The sequence below is a fragment of the Cydia pomonella genome, chromosome 14 (genome assembly GCF_033807575.1).
Source record: "Cydia pomonella isolate Wapato2018A chromosome 14, ilCydPomo1, whole genome shotgun sequence".
NCBI lineage: Eukaryota > Metazoa > Arthropoda > Insecta > Lepidoptera > Tortricidae > Cydia > Cydia pomonella.
In genome coordinates this window covers 19,453,956-19,472,938 of record NC_084716.1, presented here as the reverse complement: position 1 = coordinate 19,472,938, position 18,983 = coordinate 19,453,956, and the positions used below count along the sequence as shown (strand labels likewise).

General features: G+C 37.8%; 1 protein-coding gene across 2 annotated transcripts in view; it reads left to right on the top strand.

Moving 5' to 3' along the window:
• Nucleotides 1-18,983, top strand: part of LOC133525151 (alpha-N-acetylgalactosaminidase) — a 126,097-nt gene that overhangs the window by 100,907 nt on the left and 6,207 nt on the right. Inside the window, exons 4-9 of one of the 2 annotated variants that reach the window (XM_061861414.1) lie at nucleotides 5,577-5,670; nucleotides 11,999-12,174; nucleotides 13,038-13,199; nucleotides 14,396-14,593; nucleotides 16,055-16,219; nucleotides 17,763-17,839. In XM_061861414.1, the coding sequence (XP_061717398.1) occupies nucleotides 5,577-5,670; nucleotides 11,999-12,174; nucleotides 13,038-13,199; nucleotides 14,396-14,593; nucleotides 16,055-16,219; nucleotides 17,763-17,839 (872 nt within the window). The remainder of the gene's footprint in view (nucleotides 1-5,576; nucleotides 5,671-11,998; nucleotides 12,175-13,037; nucleotides 13,200-14,395; nucleotides 14,594-16,054; nucleotides 16,220-17,762; nucleotides 17,840-18,983) is intronic. The other variant, XM_061861415.1, reaches the window with a different exon arrangement.

The window sequence follows — 18,983 nt, the reverse complement described above, 5'->3', positions numbered from 1 at the left end:
TGATGTTTAGAGGGAGTGAAATCCAAAGACGACTAGTACATTTTATTCAAATCAAACGAAAAATCGAAAACATAAAAAGTCGGCCCAACTAATTCCTAACCAATGTTAAGAGTATCCATAACAATTGGTATAATATATGCAGGGATATCATAAAATTATAATTTACTGTTTTGGTATAGAAATAAAAACTTACCATCATAAATCATCGAAATATTTATCTTCTGCGAAACAAGTTACTTAACAGATCACATACCTACTGTAATTAATTGTTTCTAAAATAATTATAAGCTATAAGTTTCATTTGTGATCTCGTGCAGACGAAAAATAAACGCATCTTTAAACAAACATTTATTTTCTTTAATTGGAATCAAAAAACTCCTTTAATAACTCCTTAAATCATGATTCATGATGGCGAAAGTACATTTGGAACTAGCTCGCTCGTTCGTCAAACAACTTTTACTATTGATTTAAATTGAAACATCAACCTCGTTATAAATATATCATTATGTATTATTTCGCAATTCGCGAAATCAACACGAGCCTTGACGATTCGGAACGGTGCTTTCTGTTTACAAATTGTTTTGGTGTTACACATGCGTTATCATTTTATACTCATTATTTTGTTCTTGACTAATTCAGTGACTATATTACTATAATTAGGGTCTGTTACAATGTCCAATTAAAATCCTGAATAAGTTACTTTCCACTTATCTGACGAATATAGTCATCGTTGGAGTTTCACAATCTTCAAATACGCTTAACTGGTACATAAATATCTTTACAACTTAAGGTAGGTTTATCTGGCAGTTAATTTATTTGTTAATTAACTATACAATACTTTACTGGACATTGTGAAAGGCCCTTAGATATGATTATTATATTCTGCAAAGATCGTGATGGTCTACTGTCATGATATTCATTTTTCTACGGATGACTCCCATTTTTACAAGCTTTTATATAACTTGCAATGTTTGTGTGTATGTTATGTATGGTTGGATTAAATCTTGCAAGCCAAATTAGATACACTTCCCATTACTCGATTGAGTTAAGACTTATCACACACATATGTATGTAATTTGGGTGACAATGCAATATTATGGTACCATCGACCTGATGAACACAGGAGGAGGAAGACTGGACATCTAGGATAAACAACGCAACCTTATTGTGTTTGGGTTGAGTTTATTAGAATTGTCTCGATGGGTATTAGTTGCATGTTGAAAGAAGAGTACTTACTTGCAGTCAGCGATAAAATGAATTATTGACAAGAGATTATTCATCATTAGTTGAAAAGTAGTGACACGGAATAATAATAGCACTACCGTACAGAAATGACATGTATACCCTTTCTAATGTATGTACGGAAGGTGGAGATAAGGAACGAAATCTCCATGTACCAAAAAGTGTCATCAAAAAACTTTAAATAGGTGGCGCTACAATACCTAAAGTACTTGAACAAAAAAATCAAATCATAGACAGCGCAATTCACTCCGTCAATAACGCCTAGGTTCTTAGCTACTCTAGCGCTACTCTGGAGAGATTTGGAACTATTATTTATAGCTGACAGCTGGACACTTTGGAACAGTTCTACCATAAGAGATGCCACTCCTCTTAATTCCACACTCCATAAATGTATGGCTTTCGGCTATTTAGGGTTGTCGAATTTCAAGACATTATCTTATCTGTGGTTGTGCACGCAAGCCTAATAATTGCTCGCTCTGAGCAATGACAAGCCAGACGGAGCTGAGACTGCCCGAAAGGGGGAGTGTCGCCCCGCTGGTACTGAGTATGAAACACCTTGTATTTTATTGAATACCCATCTGAAACAAAACAATCATGATTATTTCAAAAGCGATGATTTTTAGTATTACTGTATCAAATACTTTTTTATTTATTTATTTAAACTTTATTGCACAAAAGAAAACTCATCGTATAAAAGGCGGACTTAAGGTAAAGCAGGGAGATTGTGGTTTATCGTATTTGATCTTTGCTCCAATATCAATGCTATAACTTTTATAAGTACCGAAAAAATATAATCAATAATTGTATTATTAACGGACAGTGTTTTTTCTTTGTTGTCAACGCCCTTGACTTTTAACTTATTACACCAGAAGTGAATGACTTTAAATTATCGTTACGATCATAGATATCGTTTTTGCTGGTCGTTTTGTAACAGATGCGGACAATGGGCAGATTGTCTGCTCATAAATTTGTGGTTACGGTTTTTCTGACAGGCAAAAAGGTTACTGTGACTACGCTAGTTAAATACAATTATGGATTAATTTGAAAAAAAAAAATAGAACCAGTAGGTTGGGCCACCTTGAGAGAATGGACGAAGATCGGAACGTAAAAAGAGCGTACCTGGGTCGCCTAGCAGGAGGACGTCCTATCGGACGCCCTAGGTATCGCTGGAGCGACATGGTGGAGGCGGTTCTGCGCGAGCTTCGAGTCGACAATTGGCGAGAGGTCGCACAGGACCGAGAAAAGTGGCGCTGTCTTGTGTCGGAGGCCAAGTCTCATTTTGGGTCGCTGAGCCAACGGAGTAAGTAAGTGAGTAAGTAAGTAAGTAGGTACAGTCAGCATCCACGATAAAGTAGCGGGCACGGGCATAGTAGCCAAATATATCGGAACACATCCTTATTTATATGACGACAAAGGTGTGTTACGCTATATTTGACCACTTTGCCCGTCACTTTATATTTGATGCTTACTGTACAACCCTTGAAAAAGTATGATACGGTAATTACGAATTTTTACGGACTTCAAAATTTTGAAAGAGCAAGATCGTCAAGATCTGTTTTTTTTTTCACAAGCTTATATTTAACTTGTAATGTACCTCTATGTACGTTTGTACGAATCAAATCTTGCAAGTTAAATTTCAGCCACTTCTCAATTTCCGATGAAGCTGAAATTTTGCATACTCGTACATATGTAAGCCGCGTAACAATGCAATATTATGGTACCATCGAGCTGATCTGATGATGGAGACAGGAAATGGCTATAGGTACTCTATGATAAAACGACGCAACCTAATTGTGTTTGGGGTTTTTAGAATTGTCTCGATGAGTATAAGTAGCCTGTGGAAAGAAAAGTACAGTCAGCACTAAAATCTTGTACCAAGAATCAAATTTTTGCCAAAAACTTATTTTCAGGGGGGTTTCCTGTATTTTTACGAAATACATTTTATTTACGCCAGGAAATATATCCACCTCCATTTTGGTTTTCTAGGCGGATAAACCAGTTAATGAACATAAACTCAAGTTACACATAAATCTGACTGTTCGCTACTGTTAAGGGACCCACTGATTACCAGTTCACCGGACGATGTCAGGCCGATATCATCCGGCGAACAGAGGGCTTACCGCGAACCACGTTCGACGTGTTGCCTCCCTGTTACACTTACGTACAAATTTACAAGTGCGACAGAGAGGTAACAGCTCGAACGTGGTTCGCGGTAGGCCCTCTGGTTCTCCTTTAGTTCTTCCTAACGAGATATCGCAATGTTCATGTGTTTTATTACAATGAACAATAGTTAAGTCATTACTTCATAATTACCCTCGTTCCAACATTTTTATTATCGCGTTGCTTATTTAGATTAAGAGATTATTACCATATTTTAACATGTTATGATTAGTTTTGTGGTTTTTTCGGAATTATGTGGCAATTGTTCTAAGATTGTTTCATTAAAAAACCAGCAAATAAAACAAAAAACTAACGATATTACAATTATAGTCGGTGTAAGTTAAGAAGTACATTTTGACAGTTATGGATTGATATATATATTATTATATATATGACACTAAGGTTATCAGTTCGTGTACACGTTCAACGCAGCTGGCCAACTATTGTCATACGTGCAATAGAGTATTTAAGAGCAAGTTCGGCCTGGCCAGCCACATTAGGGCTCATGCTAGACAACGTCCATAATGTTTATTTAGGGTTGCCGACATCGAATATGATGAGGAGGACTAGGGTAACAGCACCAGTGGCCAGCCAGGGACCAGTAGTCAGCCTTTTAAGTCGTTTATTGGTCATAAATATCTGGTATATTCTATTAACCAAATCGCGTGTAGTCAAATAGGAGCTCTGATTCCTTATACGTTAATACATAACGCGGCAGGTGCGGTGAGGTATCGGGGAGAGGAAATATACTCGTTCATAAAGGTGATGTTTGTTGACGAGAGCTGGAGTGTCATGTCCGCCATATTTTTTACTGCACGTGGTGTTCTTTTAACGCGTGAGAAAAAATATGTTTTAATATAAAAAGTTACTGTTTTTTGTTAATGATGGGTTTATTGGTTAGTTTATCTATTAAATTGCGTTATATTTAAATAGAAATATCAATATTTAACTTATAAATTGAGGAGGTTGACCACTGGATACCACTTTTTTACAAAAAATCCAGTGCCCAGACTCCCGCGGCTGACTTTCGGGTTATTAGTTATTTTTTATATTTTCGATCCAATGCGACCGTTAGGACCGTTACATTTACATTTTCAAATTTAGTTAGGCATGTCTCAGTCAATTTAAAGTAAAACCCAGTAGTCAGCCGCATTTGAAATAACGTTTTAATGCGGCTGACCACTGGGTTTCACGGATCCAGTACTCAGCCATTATCTTCCTTGGTACGTCGCTGCCAAATATTATGAACTTTAACTCATTTAAATAAGGTTCAAAAGTGTATACATACTTTTGTTGAGAAATATTCCAATATCTAACGGACCCCTGCACGGGTTTCACCAGCATTTAATTATTTTAAACCGATTTTAAAAATAATGAATTATATTCAATAAACAGATTCATTAATAAAAAATAAGAAGATAAACACAGTGTTTATTAGTTTGCAAGAATAATTTTAAGTACTTACCTATGGCCTACAAATTTCGTGGCATGAGAATTTTACTTATAAGAGTATAGGTACCTAGACCTACCTATACTCTAGCTTCCTACCTAGGAATGATAAATATTATAATATCGTTAGCTTTAATACAAATAGTGTTTTTTATTTCATTGTTATTAATAGTTTATAAGGGCTGAGTACTGGGTACACAAAGGCTGCTTACTGGATTTTAGAGGCTGACTACTGGAGAAAAGTGCCATTTTTTGTTTAATCATAATTATAGATATTATAAAGAGGATTGTTATTTTTGACATACTTTATATCAAAACTATAATAAACACTTGATCTAACCATGTCATGCGTTTATTTATCCGACTAATCCTGTAGAAACGTCGAGAGTACAAACTTTAAAAATGCGTTATAAGGCTGACTACTGGTGCCTTTACCCTATATATAGGGCTATCAGTTAAACGGTATGTCTTAGATTCGTAAATATAAGGGTCATTCCATAACTGTCAAAATTTAGTTCTTAAATTACATTACTATAATTATGAGCTATTTATATGGCAATTAATAAGTTCTTATACGATTTTATTTATTTTAAAATAGTTATACTTAGTTGTCTGTCGGGTTTTACCAGTCCACGGTGTATATTAAAAAAATGTTTGTCCACGTCAAATTATGAATCCAGATTTTCAGATAAACGTAGACTAATGAGTAAAATGTTCTATTACAGGTACACAGCAAGGGTCTAAAGTTCGGCATTTACGAAGATTACGGTAATTTCACGTGCGCCGGGTACCCGGGCGTCGTTGGACATCTTGCCGGAGGTACTCATCTTGCTCTTATTTACCCAAATATTTAAAACGAAAGTAGAGGACCTGTGTGAAATCGCCTTATCTTACAAATCGCCTTATCTTACAAATCGCCTTATCTTACAAATAGCCTTATCTTACAAATAGCCTTATCTTACAAATCGCCTTATCTTACAAATCGCCTTATCTTACAAATAGCCTTATCTTACAAATCGCCTTATCTTACAAATCGCCTTATCTTCATTTTCCGCTCTGGATATTAACATTATTGAAAATATTTTGTTGCAATTTGTTGTATAACAACCATAGCTATGCCCTTAGGTTTGATTTCTTTAGAATTTTTAAGTATTATAAGAGTTAGGAGCATTTAAAAATTTGTATCAAATCAGTTTTTCACTCCTATATTTTACATAGCTATGGTTAATATTCATCAAATTTTGAAAAATATTTTCCATAATGTCAATATGCAGATAGGAAAATGAGGAATACGTTTGTATGAAGAAGGGCCTTCCCCTTTCCTTTTAACGGCATTAAGTTAAGCGTGCCTGGGTGCGTAGACAAATGCGAATTGTTCACGCCCGGTAACGTAACGTAGTTATCTCTCTCTATATCTCTTCCATATAAGTGCGACAAAGACAGTTGCGTTTCGTCCGCTACGATTTTGTTTACGCATCCAGAGCTCCTAGTGTACATTTATTCGATAGCGAAACGTGACGTACGCGTTTGCGTTAGTCTCATTTTGTATGGCATTTAGAAACAGCGCGCCAAGCGAAACGTTTTGGGAATTCAAACACCATACAAAATGAGAACGTAAACGCGAACGTCACGTTTCGCTATCGAATAAATGTACACTACGGGTACTGTACACTCACGGACTTTTATCGTTGAGCCATTTAGGGTCCAAGCTAATTTGGATGTCAATACTAACGGTATGAAATGTCCTCTTCTTCTTCCTCCTGCCCTTATCCCACGTTATGTGGGGTCGGCACAACATGTTATTCTCTTCCATTCTCCTCTATCTTTCGTCACCTCAGCACTCACTCCTTTCTTTCTCATATCCTCTTTCACACAATCCATCCATCGCTTTTTGGGTCTACCATCCGCTCTCCGTCCATCAACATTCATTCCTAACATTCTTTTGCCTATATGGCATTCATCCCTCCTCATTAAATGCCCATACCACGCTAACCTACCACTCCTTATCTTCTCCGCTACCGGTGCTACTTTCAAACTTCCCCTTATATACTCATTCTTAATCCGATCCTTTCTCGTCACTCCACACATCCATCACGTTTATTGCTTATAACTAAGTATTGTTGCGTATGCTGTCAGAATATCCTTCACGCTTTAAAATGAAACTTTTCTAATTATGTAGGCGTGTGCCTGGCGTTTTTAATTATGATAGATGGCCCTCAAAAGGTTACACTGCAGTATTCACCTGCTTTAACGCATGAGCTAATATATTCTGTCTTTATGTATGTTCATATTATGAAACATTTCTAAACTAATTATTAAAGAATGCTACATAACGAAGGCATTATGTAACATTGGCATGCATGCTACCTGCGGGCTTAAATGAACGTTTCTTTTTTTTGCCACTTTTATTGTGACCTTTTTTGCCACTTTTGTGTTATTTCTCGTCAGGATCGCGAGCCGTTTTCATTTTCGAAAAAAGAGTCCCAAAATCTCCATACATTTTTCAAACTTTCCTATATGTTACCACCTTACAAAGTATATGGGGAAATGGTAACACGATTGAAAAAAACTCTAGAACATATTTGAACCCCGTTAGGATCGAAAGAGTTCCTGATTCTGAGTAGAAAAAACACAAAATTAATGAAAGTGGCATTTTTTAAAGGAACGCTCATATAAAAAAGAGGCAAATATTAATTTCATTAATCTTTATAGCATAGACCCGGACCCGGGTACGTCCTTAAACTACGTCCAAAAGAAAGGTATGAGCATGGGACAAAACACATTCTCCTAGACTGCAAACAAGTTGAAGTATACAGGAACAAATACCTAGGGACTCCGTGCACACTAAGAGAGGCAGTTAGCAACCTGAAAACTTTGCTAGGCTTCCTAGAGGAGCTGGGGTGGTAAGAGTACCGCTACTTCGTTTCACGCAAAATAGGCACAATGGTTGTCGATTTGCGGAAAATGCCCAGAAGCACTAACTAAAGTATGGGCATTGTGAATATCATCTCGCTTTGTGTGGTAGTGCACAGCACAGCGGATGATATTCCAGATCTAGAGCAGAGTCCAACTTGGGAAGTACCTCCACCTTACAGAAAACCGCAGCCAAATAACACTAGACCCTACTCATAGTGTTGTGTTCCCGCCAGTGAGTAAGGTTGCCACAGCTCAACGAGGGCGCGGAGTATTAGGGTCCGCAACGCGCATGTAACTCCTCTGGAGTTGCAGGCGTACATAGGCTACGGAGACTGCTTACTATCACGCGAGCCGTATGCTTGATTGTCACCGACGCAGTATAAAAAAAGAAAAGCCAGTATTTCGTAAAAAATATCACATAACTATTTATTCTTGTCATTCAAGTTACATAATAAAACAATATAAACAATTTATATTTTCGTCATAACAAGAAACCTCGTTTGTCATCCTCAATTTCAATTATATTTGCATTTCGAACAATGGACAGACTACAAATGAACGTACTAGTAAAACTATTACCCCACTTTAGTCTAAAGGTACGGCCACACCATGCTCCAAAAACGCAGCGTAAACGCAGCGATGCGACTCATTTATCGCGTGCTGTCCACACTGGAAGTCATGAAATGTTCATGAAATATTATTATATTTGGACAAATACACATAATAGGTACGGTAGGTACCGTCAACCGAGTGAATAGGGACGGACAGCTGGGGTGAATAGGGAAAAAACTTAAAGTAAGATTTACCTGATAATTTCTTAATATCCACACAAATTCTATCATTCGATTGAAAATAATAGTACATTTTGTATGATACAATTTGTGTGGGAAGATATTAAGAAATGGTCAGGTAAATCTCATTTTAGGTTTTGTCCCTACGCACTCCAGCTGTCCCCATTCACCCCGTTAGACGGTATTCAATTTTCGTAGTTGTGTGAGTTTGCGTAATTGGGCCATTGTATCAAGAGTCGTACACTACACTTTTTTCAAATTCGGAATTTTTTATGGTATTTCTACTCAGAAATACAAGCTCTTTCAATCCTAATAGGAGAAAAAACGACTCTCATGGTTTTTATTTCCATTTCGTTCCCGCCATGTAGTCTTTGTTTTTTTTTTATTTACTACATCGGTGGTAAACAAGCATACGGTTCGCCTGATGGTAAGCAGTATCCGTAGCCTATGGACGCCTGCAACTCCAGATGAGAGGAGGAGAGGAGGAAGATTAATTAATTTAGCCTATATACGTCCCATTGCTGGGCACAGGCCTTTTCGCATGCGTGAGATTGTTTGGGCTATAGTCCCCACGTTGGCCCAATGCGGGTTGGAGATTTCACATACACCTTTGAATTTCTTCGCGGATGTATGCCATTTTCCTCACGATGTTTTACTTCTCCGAAAAGATAAATATTAAATGATATATTATTCCGTATATAAGTTCCGAAAAACTCATGGGTATGTGTCAGGATTTGAACCCGCGATCTCCGGATTGAAAGTCATATATCAGATCCACTCAGTAACGGAATGGAAATAAAAACTTTGAGACATCATAAGTGTAACAATTTTAAAAATGGGTGTAGTATACAACTTTAGATAAGATACGAGTAGACATATAATACGAGTACTTGCCAATTAGACCATCTCATGGTCTAATAACAGTACTCCCCTTTTCTTTCAAAAACCCGTAAATTGCGTATTCTACCGGTGTGGTCGTGTCCATTAAATTTTTATTGCGGTTTTGAGGTTTTGACGCAGCCCTGTTTTGAGCACCAGTGTGGGTAAACCTTTACACCATTATGAGCCAACATATCTAACAGGTGAGCAGGTATAATTTTATGGCATAAATGTCTTCACATTCTCAAATGAAAACTATTATACATACTTTAAATTCATCATACACTTAAATAAACTACAATGGGAATAATATAAAGTGTTAAATGCAGCATGTCTACCAAACGATGCAATGGTGACTCTTTTTGCGGATGATATGCACGTTGGAATAAAAGGAGGGGATACAAGTGACAATAGAGACAAAATTCAAAATGTTTTGATTATTATTAGAAACTGGTTTGAAGCAAACGGTATAATACTTAATACAAATAAAACCACTGTTATGAACTACACTGGCAAGCATTAATCCAGAACTACATTTCAATCCCATGAAATAGACAGTAAAATTAGTCATACACGCCACATAGACAAAATTTGTAAGAAAATTTCTAAAGAAACTTATGCTCTGTTAAAACTGAATAAACAGTCATTGTTATCTGTATATTACACATACATTCAAGCTAATATAAACTATGCAATTAGTATATGGAGAAAAGGAGGAGATATCTAGAGAGTATTAAAATTACAAAAACGATCAATCAGAATATTAAATAACTTACGTAAGCGTCAATCAGCTAAAAATATTTTGCAAAGGACCGAATAATGACCGTTATCTCACTTTTTATATACATTAGTCTTCTAGAAATACACAAGGATAAGAATAATTTGAAACGAAAGAAAGATATTGATAGATACAATACGAGGAATAAAGAACAGATGTGTGTGCCTAAATGAAGAACTAAGAGATTATACAAGCAAGGAAATTCTATCAAAATGTATTTATATAACCTACTGCCTACAGATATAACCACTTTACCAGAAAAGGACTTTAAAAATAAAATCAAGAGTTTATTCGAGAAAAACCCGGTCTACTCTATAAAAGACTTCAGAGAATTATTTATAAAAAAGTGTCTAACATATTATTAATATCATATTTAAATTTGTTGCAATATATGACGTGCTAAATGTAATGTATATTACATATACATGGTCAATATATCATCTTATCTAAAATAGTATATTGAATTGTGTAATCGGGTGAGTCCAAAGGCGTATTGCAACACTCGTGACATGTTTCCTGGGCAAGTCCATTAGCTAGGGCTTGCAATTTCCTATAGGTTTTGTCGAGGCCTTGCTACTACTCGGTTGAGTATATCTTATACCCTTAAACGAGAAATTCTAGTATTTGTATATTTCGGAGATCTCAGAAACGGCTCTAACGATTTCGATGAAATTTGCTATATGAGGGGTTTCAGGGGCAAAAAACGATCTAGCTAGGATCTTCCGATCGTCTTCTAGGAATACGCGCATTTTTAAATTTTACATGTTTTCCGAGTAAAGCTTGGTTTCCTAGATACGAGTATTGTCAAAAAAAGAAAAAAACGTGCTTCAAAAATCAAGAGCTCATTAAGCTCGAATAGATGGCGATATACCTTTGGCCTAAACTCGAGAAGATGGCCACACCGTTTGATATTGAATACATTCTAAGAGTTTTAGTCATGTGTCGAAAGATAGCAGAAAATTTAGTTGACCACAAAATTTACTTTGACAATACACCTCTATACTAAATTCTCTTTGATATGAGGATATGACTTATTAGGTACACCATCCAGCATGAGCAATTAATAGAACAAACATTGTACAGGAATCAGCTCGTGGCACAATTTGTCAGGAGCGATCGATGGCGACAGAGTGCCTTCCTCAATTACGCAGCCTTGACATGACTAATTGCCGGCTGATGTGTTCATTAATGCAGTTTAACGTGTCATTGTTATGACGGACCGGTTTTTCAATTTCCTTTGTGAATCTGCATACGAGTGTAACTTTTCCTTTTTACTTATTAAAATTATGAATTATGATATAAACCAGTTAAGTATGATTTTGACAGTCTAAAATATTCTTACGTTTTAGTACTTGGTAGGTTACCGACTTCTACGAACAAAAAGTAATTGTACTTTCCGAAAACCCTAGTCGGCCTAAAGATTTTAAGGTTCCTATACCTCGTTTTTCGTTTTTAAAAGTAACTAGGCCTTTTAAATTGATTATGATTAGGTATAAGTACCGATGACCGATAGGTCATAAAATTGATCCTTGTGACACACTTAAATACGTGGAAAGAAGCGCCAGGGATTAATCCCAGAGATTCATGAGATAGAAAATGCAGAGCGCAGCTACATATCTATATATTCCCCTGCCTATAGATGAGAACAGTATTCCATGTGTGGGCGAACGGGCGCCTTATAAAACTCTTGTTTTTGAAAATATCACGCAGAGTTAACTTGGTCCGACTTCAGCTTTCAGTTTATTGCGTGGTGAATTCAATTGTTTCATAATTTATTTCCCAGATGCCGCCACATTCGCGTCATGGGGCGTGGATTACGTGAAACTGGACGGCTGCTACGCCCTCCCTGCTGATATGGACCACGGGTACCCTGAATTTGGACGCCAGCTCAACCTGACTGGGCGACAGATGGTCTACTCTTGCAGTTGGCCGGTGTATCAGATATACGCTGGAATGCAGGTGATATTTTAACGTATATCCTATCCTAAATTATCCTGCAGACGAAGAGCGAAGGTATCTTGTATTCACGTAAGTTCAACCTGACTGATGAACTGATGGTGAACTCTTTCAATTGGCCGGTGTATTTAGATATGGAATGCAAATGAAACGTTATATATCCTACTGCAGCCGGCTGATATGGACCAAGGGTACCCTGAGTTTGGTCGACAGGTCAATCTGACTGGTCGATATCTACCGCAACCCAAGCCCAAGGAAACACCTTAGCGTTGGGCTTTGTATCAGATATATATTATGAGGACATGCAGGTGAGATTTTACTTCAAACATACTTCGGGTGCCTACGGGCGCTAGCGGTTCAACATACCGTATGGTCGGATATTTATATCATTTCAATTGTAAGTGCAGTTGTAAGTGTACTGAATGGCGCGGTAAATGCTGTCATTTCTACAGTGTAAGTTAGGCTAAAGTCCACGCTCGAGATCTTATTAGACTGAGCTAAAATTAAGGGGCTGCTTAGAGTGCTTAGGCACAATGACCATTTGGTTGGTTGACTTTGTCAAAAATTAAACTCAGTTATTATTTTTTCCTTTCTTTTTTTTTGTCTTAGCAAAGATAACTTTAAATAGAGGTGGATTGTCAAAGAAAACTTTGTAGCCACAGTAAATTTACTGCCATCTTTTGACACATGATTAAAACCAAATGACGGTCTAAACGTTTTAATCATGTGTCGAAAGATGGCAGTAAATTTACGTGGTTACAAAGTTTTCTTTGACAATCCACCTCTATTTCAAATTCTCTTTGGTCTTAGTCCTCGGCCTTTTGAATTAAATAATCAATAAATTACGTATCCTTTCTTAATTCCAGCCAAACTTCTCCTCCATCATCGAGCATTGCAACTTATGGCGAAACTTCGACGACATCCAAGACTCCTGGGCCTCCGTCGAGTCTATCATAGACTACTATGGAAACCACCAGGACGTGATCGTACCGAATGCCGGGCCTGGACATTGGAACGACCCTGACATGGTAAGAACTAGGAAATGCTCCAGGTACTGAGTTTGTATGGTGAAAAGCCCGAGTTTTCGGTTGCGGTAGTGTTTCAATAGAAAATGACCATCGGGATGGGACAAGCTGTTTAGAATTGTGTAGTCTTATAAGTATATTCACTACCTATTCGCATGTTTTGGACAGTCGAGTCTCCATTTTAAGCACTGACATTTTTAAGGTTGGTGCGTCGTGGACTGGCGCCTGGAGCTCGTAGAGACAGAACCGTTTAGGGCTGATCCTATTTCCTTAATTATACAACCGTTTAAATTTGATTACGGGAAATTATGTAATTAGTTTATTATCTCCCTAAAATATCCGGGACATTCCACAAAAAGGCTGCTTTACTGGGGACGTTACACGTATGACAGCCTACCTTAATAACCATCAGAAATCTGTATTAAGTATTATCATTTATTATTTGAAGCCTGTCGTGTCCCACTGCTGGGCAAAAACCTCCTTCCAATCTCTACTGATCTCTGTCCAGTATATACCGTTGAATATAAAGCTATTCAACATTATCATAGCAAATATCAGCTTCTTAGTCTTAGACCAGAAGTGTTAATAAAACCAAACAGGTTAGTGTAGGTACCCGACAATTATTTGGAATGTCCCATCAGTACAAACACATCGGATTATTTCTCAACTAACTGACTCGTTGAATTACTTTACGTTCTAATAATTATAGTAAAGTTTATCGATGTAGCTATTATCTATTACCTAAAAGTGTTGTGTTGCACGAATATACTGCGCGTTATAAAGCAATGCAACGAACTGTATTAATAATAAACTTGAAGTATTCATATATTAAACTAACAAGATCTTCACTCATAACAGTTTTGAATGATTCACGGTTAGTTTCACTAGACTTACATCGACCGGGATATGAACCGTTATTACCTTATTTTTTAATGTTATCTTTACTCATAATTTTTCTTATTCTTTCACTGATATGTGTTAAATTTGTTAAATATCAAAACTGGCGCCTAATAGCGTGTCAAATGGCGTTCTAAAAGTTTTGATCATGTGTCGAAAGATGGCAGTAAATTTACCGTGGCTACAAAGTTTTCTTTGACAATCCACCTCTATTCCAAATTAACTTTGCTTTTATTATTTGGCCTGATATTGCGAATATGACATTACACATATATTTCAAACATTGTTTTCTCATTTTCCAGCTTATCATCGGCAACTTCGGCCTATCATACGAGCAGAGTAAAACCCAGTTCGCGATATGGGCCATCCTCGCAGCGCCTCTACTGATGAGTGTGGATCTCCGGACCATCCGGCCTGAGTACAAGGCCATACTGCAGAATAGGAAGATTATTGAGGTGGATCAGGACCCGCTGGGGATTCAGGGCAGGAGAATATACAAGGTAAGTTATTAAATGATTAGATATAGAAAGATTAGATAGTTTTTGGATCTATCAATTGTGGTCGCCCTAATTTATAGGCTTGGCATAATGGCATTAACAGGTCTATTTCACAGATCGCCTTTTCTTATTTTTATCTACTAAACTACCCATAAATTTCATTACTTTGTCTACTTGATCCCAAACCAAGTTTTATGCTTTAGTATAGGAAGCATATGCGTACATATAAGCGTACTTAATACAGGTATTTTCTTTATGCGTAACTGAAAAGTATCGAGACTGATTATACGTTAACATCAAAATGTATTGCGATTTACTGTGAGTTACACGATGGCACGGTAACTTTAAAAATTACCAAAGTCCATTCGAACACTAAACATGTTTATTTTCCTTCAGAAAAAACTGATTTCTTATAAAAAGCATGTCTAATTTAGGTAAACACCGTCGTTAACATCCTGTCTGAAAATCGGTCATCGACTGATTGTGAAGTATCATGCTTTTTTTTATAGAAACAGTTTCCAAGTAATGAAACACTTGACATGAGTACACTAGATTTTAATCTCTTTAATAGGTAGTTGATTGTGTAGGCACGTAATTGTTCTTGTAAATAAATACATATTTACATAGCAAATCAGCTCTTAACCTCCGCATGATAATAACTAACTAAAAACTTATTTAGGTACAGTGTACCTACACGTTGATGGCCTAGCGGTAAGTGCGTGCGACTTGCAAACCGGAGGTCGCGGGTTCAAATCCCGGCTCGTACCAATGAGTTTTTCCGAACTTATGTACGAAATATCATTTGATATTTACCAGTCGCTTTTCGGTGAAGGAAAACATCGTGAGGAAACCGGATTAATCCCAACAAGGCCTAGTTTACCCTCTGGGTTGGAAGGTCAGATGGCAGTCGCTTTCGTAAAAACTAAGTGCCTATGCCAAATCTTGGGATTAATTGTCAAGCGGACCCCAGGCTCTCATGAGCCGTGGCAAATGCCGGGACAACGCGAGTAAGAAAAAAAAAGTGTACCTACACGTTTTATCAGATCCCCCAGCGTGTGTCCATTTCGTTACATTTTCAATTCAAGTTTTATAACTGTATTCTTTCTCGCATTTCTTTTTTTACCGGATCGAAAAAGCTCGTGTTTCTGGGTGGAAATATATATCTTAAATCAAAAATGATTGTTTAGTGTGCAACTATATAATCAAAAAATGATTTGAGTTATGTCCTTCTTTAAACGTCAATCACTTAATTTACGAGTGGCGGAAACCCGTGGCAGAGACCCGGGTTCGATACCCGCCTCGGCCACCGGTGGACTTGGTCACTTTTTCTCTAGTGTATGATATCTACATCAGTTTATACTTTATTCGGAGCAACAGCTCATGCCTTGGAAACATAATATTTAACTTATAAATACAAGCATGTATTAACATAGACGTAATATACCTATTGTTTTCATGTTCCAGCATCGAGGCATCGAAATCTGGTCGCGCCCCATCCTGCCCATCCAAGGACAATACTACTCGTATGCTGTAGCGTTCCTCAACAGACGGACGGACGGGACGCCGTCTGACGTAGCTGTTACACTTCGGGAGCTGGGCCTGAACAACCCTGCTGGTTACAGGGTCGAGGTGAGAAATTAGGAACAGAGGGCCTACCGCGAACCACGTTCGGCGTGTTGCCTCCCTATCACACTTACGCACGAATTTACAAGTGCGACAGAGAGGCAACACGTCGAACGTGGTTCGCGGTAGGCCCTCTGATAGAACATTTAATAATCATACTGCGAGAGTCTCATTCCAAGTCGTTTGTCGTTCACAAGTTTTTGTTGTAGCTATCGTAGACAGCTGAAAGGAATAGTCTGAATTGGCAGTGTATAATGGTCACAGATCAGATCCCTGGGTAACCAACATACATCCCAGAACAGTACGCTCTTGATAGAAACAAACTTACGGCTCTAGAGCGGTCGGAGCTGTTCTCAAAGTACTTTTAGATAAAACCACAAGACACAAAAATATTGATGTACAGTCACTATCAGATCTATCGGAGCGGCGAAGGTGGTCAAAAATATCTGAACGTGTTAGGAAAAAAATTAAGAAAAAACGGAACTGGACTCGGAAAATAATAAAGGGTTTGAACAGTATCTTGTCAGTGAGATGTATTATTTGGGTTTTCCTCGGGGAGCGGGCCCGCTGTTAATTTTAGGTTTTTCTTGTCTTCTTTCTCACAAATAAAAGTCATAATTTTAAAACTATTACGGGACTTAATCGCGTAAATTTACGTTTATTATATGGCCTGACATTTCGAACGTGACGTTCGTGGTCACAGGCAGACTGGCGAGGAATTATATCAACATCTTGATGCGCCCTCTGCCTGTGACCATGAACGTAACGTCACGTTCGAAACGTCAGGGCATATAATAAACTTAAGTTTACGCGATTAAGTCCCGTATTCGTTTTAAAATTATGAATGAAAATCGTGTTGGTTTAAATCAATATAAATTAAAGTCAGTCAGTGTCCACTCACAATAGAATAAAATGCACAAGGCACGAAGTCCGAAGGGATTGATATTTCAACTTCAAAAGAAATTTAAGAGCAGGCACGTTGTATCGGCCATGAACATACCACACATGCACATTAACGTCGTTATATAGAGGTTTCGTTCAGATATTTGTGAACACCTTGACCGCTTCGATATATTTGCTGGCGACTGTATACCGGGACGTTGACGTTGAGCAGTGAGACAACTTTTCAATCTTAATTGTTTTCTTAACATTGCATAACTTAAGAATGCATGCTCCGGGATTTAAATCCAGGGCTTCCAAAGGTTAAGCAGCTTGATATTTTTATAATATAGTAAAATGAGTATGTATATAAGCCGCAGACCAATAGACTCCGTCGGAAATAGATGTCTCAGCCTCACTGTCCAAGGCCCTAGATCACGCGGCCGCGGTAGGCCTAAGAAACGCTGGACGTCATGACAGCGGACATGAGAGAAAACAATCACACATGTTCGGATGCAGAAGATCGGGCAAATTGGAGAAGATTAAGTAGAGAAGCGGACCCTGGCGCTAGGCCGGGAAAAAGCTGAAAAAGAAGAAGAAGAAGTAAAATGAGTAGGTACTCGCTCTCCCCCATGGAGGTATATTTGCTAACGAAGTCATTGTTTTTCAGGACCTGTACGAAGACGTGGACTACGGTGTGCTGTCGCCGCAGACGAAGATCAAAGTGAAAGTGAACCCCTCAGGTAGAACGTGTTGCGCTTGTTCAGTCTCGGGGCGCGGACTAACATTGCTAGGGCTTCCATAACTAGGACTTATAGTGAGCGTGCATGAACTATAGAAGGCAGCATTATTCATTGGCGCGAAGCATTATGTCAAGTTTCCATTTTTAGATTTAAGCCACTAGATGGCAGACCAGATGCGAAATAGAGCCAGCGTGAAGTGTAAGGAGCAGCACTGGCTTAGAAGCGTGAATTGTTTTCGCTTTCGATTCAGGTGACGAGATTGCAAACCAAGGTGGCGGAAAATTCACCAACTTTAGACAGATCAAATTGTTCTATGACAACTTGACAAGCATTTCAATTAAGTATGAATATATGACGTCACGGTCAAATTATGTACTATAATAAACCCCTCAGATTCCGGTCTTTAATATTAGAGCTAGCCGTTAATAAAGATCAAAGTGAAAGTGAACCTCTCAGGTAAACTTATTGCGCTTGTTCAGTATCTGATCTCGGACTAACATCGCTGGAGCTGCCGGACCTAGGATTTTAATAATAGAGCTAACCATTTGTATTAGAAAAAGGCAAGACATTTTAAAATATCAAACAAGTCTAGAAACAAACCTATAAAGTTACCAGAAGTCTGGGTTTGTAATTTATATCAGATAGTGGTCGTTGAGTTTAACTGTCGTCTATGAAATGACACATTCATAAGGAGTTCATGACTTCATAGCTTTAATTTGCTGCCATAACTCTCTCTCCTACTATCAGGAAAGCTTCATATTGTTTTTTTTCAAGCTGGCAAAATGTCAGAGGTTGATCCCTTAAGTGATTTGGCGTTATACATATACAGCATGTATCTGAACGTAAAGCAATTACTCAAAGGCGTTAACGTTTAGATCATAAATCGCGAAAAATATTGACTGTCCCATAGGAAATTTTAACATCAGACCAGCAAAATGCCAAAACAGCCAAAGTTTTCTTGGTGCCAAAACCGTACGGAGACGTATCATTATATAATGTCCCTATTTATTAACCTGATGATTTTCTCAGATAATTTCAATAAATGTAACGTTAGGAATTGTTCATGCAAAAAGTTTTGGAATGGAAGCCCTAAAATCACTGAGCAGCCGGTGTTTCATACGGTTTCGTATTGTTAGAAACCCGATGCC